We start from the raw sequence: 4,150 nt of genomic DNA, 5'->3' as shown, positions 1-4,150 counted from the left end.
ATCCACTTTAATATGAATGAAGATTTTAGGCACAAGTGCCCCCAAGGCACAATCCAATCGACAAAGATGAGGATGCTTTAAGGCTGGCAAATTAAAGGTCGTGAGTTCGATTCCTGAAAGGCTCTTGGAAGATAGACATTTTCCTGGAAGGCAGGAGCTCTACTGGAAAGCAAGGTGCAAAGATGAGAAACGACTTGCTTGACACTTTGACATATCAGTTGGGGGGCTCTTGAACACTGGTCAGTTTGGGGCACAACCTGCGATTTAACTTGTCTGCAGCTTAAGGAGCCAAGGTGTAGATTCCAGGATTTAATCACTGTAAGGTGGATATCTGGATATAAAAAAAAAATGATTTTAGGCACAAGCAAACGGAAAAAAACTGTGCTAGTATTTTTCTGTTATGAAAAATTAGGATTGCAATGACTTCTCAACCTTTCAATTAGTGCTAGTATTTTTCACATTATCAATTTTCGTCATATGAGAATCTAATTTTTCACCTCAACTGAAAGGTCAAGAGTCTCATCCCAATTTTTGTTATAATTTGGGTATGACCCGAACCCGTTGACGAAGATAACTGAGAGATTTAATAAAAAGCTCATTGAGAAAATTTCTATTTGAAATGTTTTTGAAATCATATTCGAAATCTATTAATTAATTCTAGTTGAAATTTTATTCGGAATTCCCATTGAAAGTTGAAATTTGTGTTGAACTTAAAAGAGATCAAGATAAGAAAAATTTCAAGTATTCTATTCCATCCAAAATTCTGCTTTTAGGGTTTGGATTGTTCCTATACATATTTAAATACTTTTTCTAATCTCTTCTTGCTTTAATCTTGTTCTTTGCTTGTGCGATCAATACCTATATTATGTCATATTTATCTCCTCGTTCCTAACAAAGAATTGTTTCGCTTTCTATAAAGTGGTTTCAAATCTGACCCGATCCGGTCGATAACAAAATTTTCATTCTACTAAACATTTTTTATCAATAACTTGCTCTCACACACAAAACTATTAATTACTTGACGACAATAACAGCAGGTAAACTGCAATTAAATAATAGTATAACCACAAAAATATCCATTTTATTATTCACTATATTTCGAGCTTCTAGATCACACGTTTCATCATTTTATTAGCTCGCTGTAGAAAAATCGTTCGACGTTTAAAGCCAAAAGGCGTATGTAAACCTCCGGTGATTACTTCTTGGAATTCGCTTTCATTGTTGAGCGATCAATGGGCATTGAGAACGCGTGCATTGCAGTCTCTTCTGGAATGTACTTCTGCTGAGTCCCTCCCTCCCTCCCTCCCTCCATGCATACAGCATATATATAAAGCTGAGTTTGTATGTACGTTCAGATAGTTGAATTTGGGAGGTAATTTCTTCAAGTGGTCAGAGGTATTATAAAAGGTAAGTTTCCGGTTTTTGAAGAACTTTATTTGCTGAATTTATTTGAATATATTAATGTTATGATGGATCATATATATTTATTAAGGTTTGATGAATGCATGCAAATGATTTTTCAAAGTTGAAGAACTAATTTTTTGGATTTTAGTTGATTTTGGTGTGTTTACTGGTGCTTTATCTTTGATTGCACCGAAACGGAAATGGAAAACCAGGTAGAACTATTAGGACACGTGTTGTACAGAGAATTATAGATTTTTTTTTTATCAAATTGTATATTATTTTTTAAAATTCTATTTAATATTCATTTAAACTTATAATTTTTGTTGTACAATTGAGTTATTTGTTATTGTTGTTATTATTTTATTTTTTAAATCCGCAATTAAGTTAGTTCTTGGTTAAAGATAACAACTAATTGTGTCCAACGAATTGTACATCAAATATTTTGATTGAATGTTTTTAATAACTTTCCTTAAAATTTCAGAATTCTACTAAAAAATTAGAAATTTTTATTGATTTTTTAAAAATTTAAAGCATCCGAATACCGAAATGGAATATCTAGTTTCTTACATTTCCGTGCAAATCTTTCTTTATAGAAGACGGCTCCAAACTATCAATGAAGTTTGGTGGTATTCATTTATTTTCAAAATTTTACATGAAAATCTGGTGAATATTTGGAAAAGTAGGATTGTACGTTGAGCTTATGTTTACCCTTGACTCGATTTTCAGTTCCGACATTGCTTTTTTGGGAGTATTGAAGTGATCACACTATCAGCTTCTGGTTCAGTACTTCTGAATCAAACTTTTACCCCTGTATTATTTTTCTGAAATAAAAAGATAAAGCCTATACGAGGTTGTCTACAGTGACATGTCTACATATTTACAATGGTAATTTAGGCAGCTGTGAATTATTTTTTGGTCAGATGTACCAAGTATCTCTTTAGATTTGCGGTTAACTTCCATCTGAAGTGTCCTTTCCTTTTCTTTCTGGAGTTTATACTCTGTTGTGCTCGAATTGAATGGTGATGCAGAGCTTCCAGCATTTAGGATATGGCTGTGGATAAGTCAATGCTCTGTTTTCCTGTGTTATCATCAGAAAACCATATAAGCCTGCTGAGTGCAGAGTGATCTCGAATCAGAAAATTTGGAATAGTATTCATGCTATTGTCGGATTGTGGCATATCTTAACTAAAACATTTTTCTCGAGGAATGATTTAGTGATTATCTTTTTGTATGTCCATGCGTTCCTTTGCATACTTAAGTTTCAAAAATAATACAGATAACCTGGATAGGTAAGCTGATGCTATTCCTGGAATCAAGTGGCCTCGGATAGTACACTGAGCATAAATTAGTTGAATCTTCTTTAATATTTTTATGACCATCTTCAGGTGGATCTAACTTGATTGAATTGCATAACTGTTTTATATATATATCCTCCCCCCTCCTGAAATTGGCTTCCATTGTTCTAAGCTATGCTTATTATTTTGCTGTGTATACAGTTAATTGTCTGGCAGTCCTCGAGCCTGCAAAGATGACTGTTACACCAAGTATCTCTATCAATGATGGAAAACTTGCGGTTCATGGGAAAACGATACTCACTGGGGTGCCAGACAACATTGTGCTGACTCACGGTTCAGGTGTGGGGCTTGTTGCTGGTGCATTCATTGGTGCTACTGCTTCACAAAGCAAGAGCCTGCATGTCTTCCCTGTTGGTGTCTTAGAGTAAGCACTATATGTTAACAAATTCATTGTTCATTTATGCGCCAAATATGCTTAAGTCAGAAAAACTTTCTATTAACTACCTTTCAGTTGCTCAATAGCATATTTCAAGTGTTTTATAGATTGGCCCACTCGAAGTGCTACTCAGGAGTTCTCTTAAATGTTGAGGATCACCTAGCTGAAATAATAAATTACCTACCCTATTACCTCACTGGCCAGCAAAACTTGTCATTTACTTGCACTAAAACGTGTTCTTGGATAAATAATTAGAGGATGTGCATTTAACTGATTCAGGACGGGAAGCAAAAATTGATACAATATTAATATCTCAAGATATCTGTTTCATAAATATCATCGACTAGTATCAGGACTCCTGGATATAGTTTCTCAAGATGAATTAGCTGTGCCATCCTAGCTAAACTTGTCTACAGAAGTAAAAATCACGTTTCGAACCATAATTTAAAAATGTTGTTGCCTAATCTACTTTTGTAACAGGGATGTCCGCTTCATGTGTTTGTTCCGTTTCAAGCTCTGGTGGATGACACAGAGGATGGGAACCTGTGGAAAGGATGTTCCCCTGGAGACCCAATTCATGCTTGTGGAGAGCAAAGAAACAACTGAAAATGAGCATGACTATACCCCAACCATCTATACTGTCTTCTTGCCTCTCCTTGAAGGCCAATTCCGGGCCGTTCTTCAAGGCAATGAGAATAATGAGCTGGAGATCTGCCTTGAGAGTGGTGAGTAGCTAATGGCATGTTACTAATGTAATAGAGAAGAACTATCTTTTTCTCTGGTTCTGTTGCTATTGGGGGCTTTACGCAATAGATCAGATTAGACTGTAGCCATGTAGAGTCCATGCTTCCTACTTTGCTAATTACACTAAGCCATATCTTTTGCAAGGCCAGTCATATCCTGGTCATAATAATTGTACAGAAGAGACTAAAGGCATTATCAATAGGGTTTGACAAATAACTAAAGCAAACAGCGCTGACATGAAGAATTCATGTCTATCATATGAATGGATTGC

General features: G+C 35.2%; 1 protein-coding gene across 1 annotated transcript; it reads left to right on the top strand.

Moving 5' to 3' along the window:
* The first annotated feature begins 1,101 nt into the window (after positions 1-1,101).
* Positions 1,102-3,946, top strand: LOC111392770 (probable galactinol--sucrose galactosyltransferase 2). Its single transcript, XM_023018165.1, has 3 exons — positions 1,102-1,407; positions 2,901-3,123; positions 3,616-3,946. Exons 2-3 carry the CDS (start codon positions 2,933-2,935, stop codon positions 3,866-3,868), a joined length of 444 nt encoding a protein of 147 aa, XP_022873933.1. The 5' UTR covers positions 1,102-1,407; positions 2,901-2,932; the 3' UTR covers positions 3,869-3,946.
* The last annotated feature ends 204 nt before the right edge of the window (positions 3,947-4,150 follow it).

This window comes from Olea europaea, unplaced genomic scaffold (genome assembly GCF_002742605.1).
Source record: "Olea europaea var. sylvestris unplaced genomic scaffold, O_europaea_v1 scaffold973, whole genome shotgun sequence".
NCBI classification, from domain to species: Eukaryota; Viridiplantae; Streptophyta; class Magnoliopsida; order Lamiales; family Oleaceae; genus Olea; species Olea europaea.
The sequence above is the reverse complement of the archived record's forward strand: the minus strand, read 5'-3'. Positions and strand labels throughout refer to the sequence as shown.

What these genes read in the sequence shown, in the direction of transcription:
- LOC111392770 (XM_023018165.1), top strand. Translation starts at nt 2,933, where the DNA reads ATGACTGTTACACCAAGTATCTCTATCAATGATGGAAAACTTGCGGTT. An exon ending in TTCCCTGTTGGTGTCTTAGA is followed by an intron (nt 3,124 to 3,615) that starts GTAAGCACTATA and finishes CTTTTGTAACAG; the next exon opens with GGATGTCCGCTTCATGTGTT.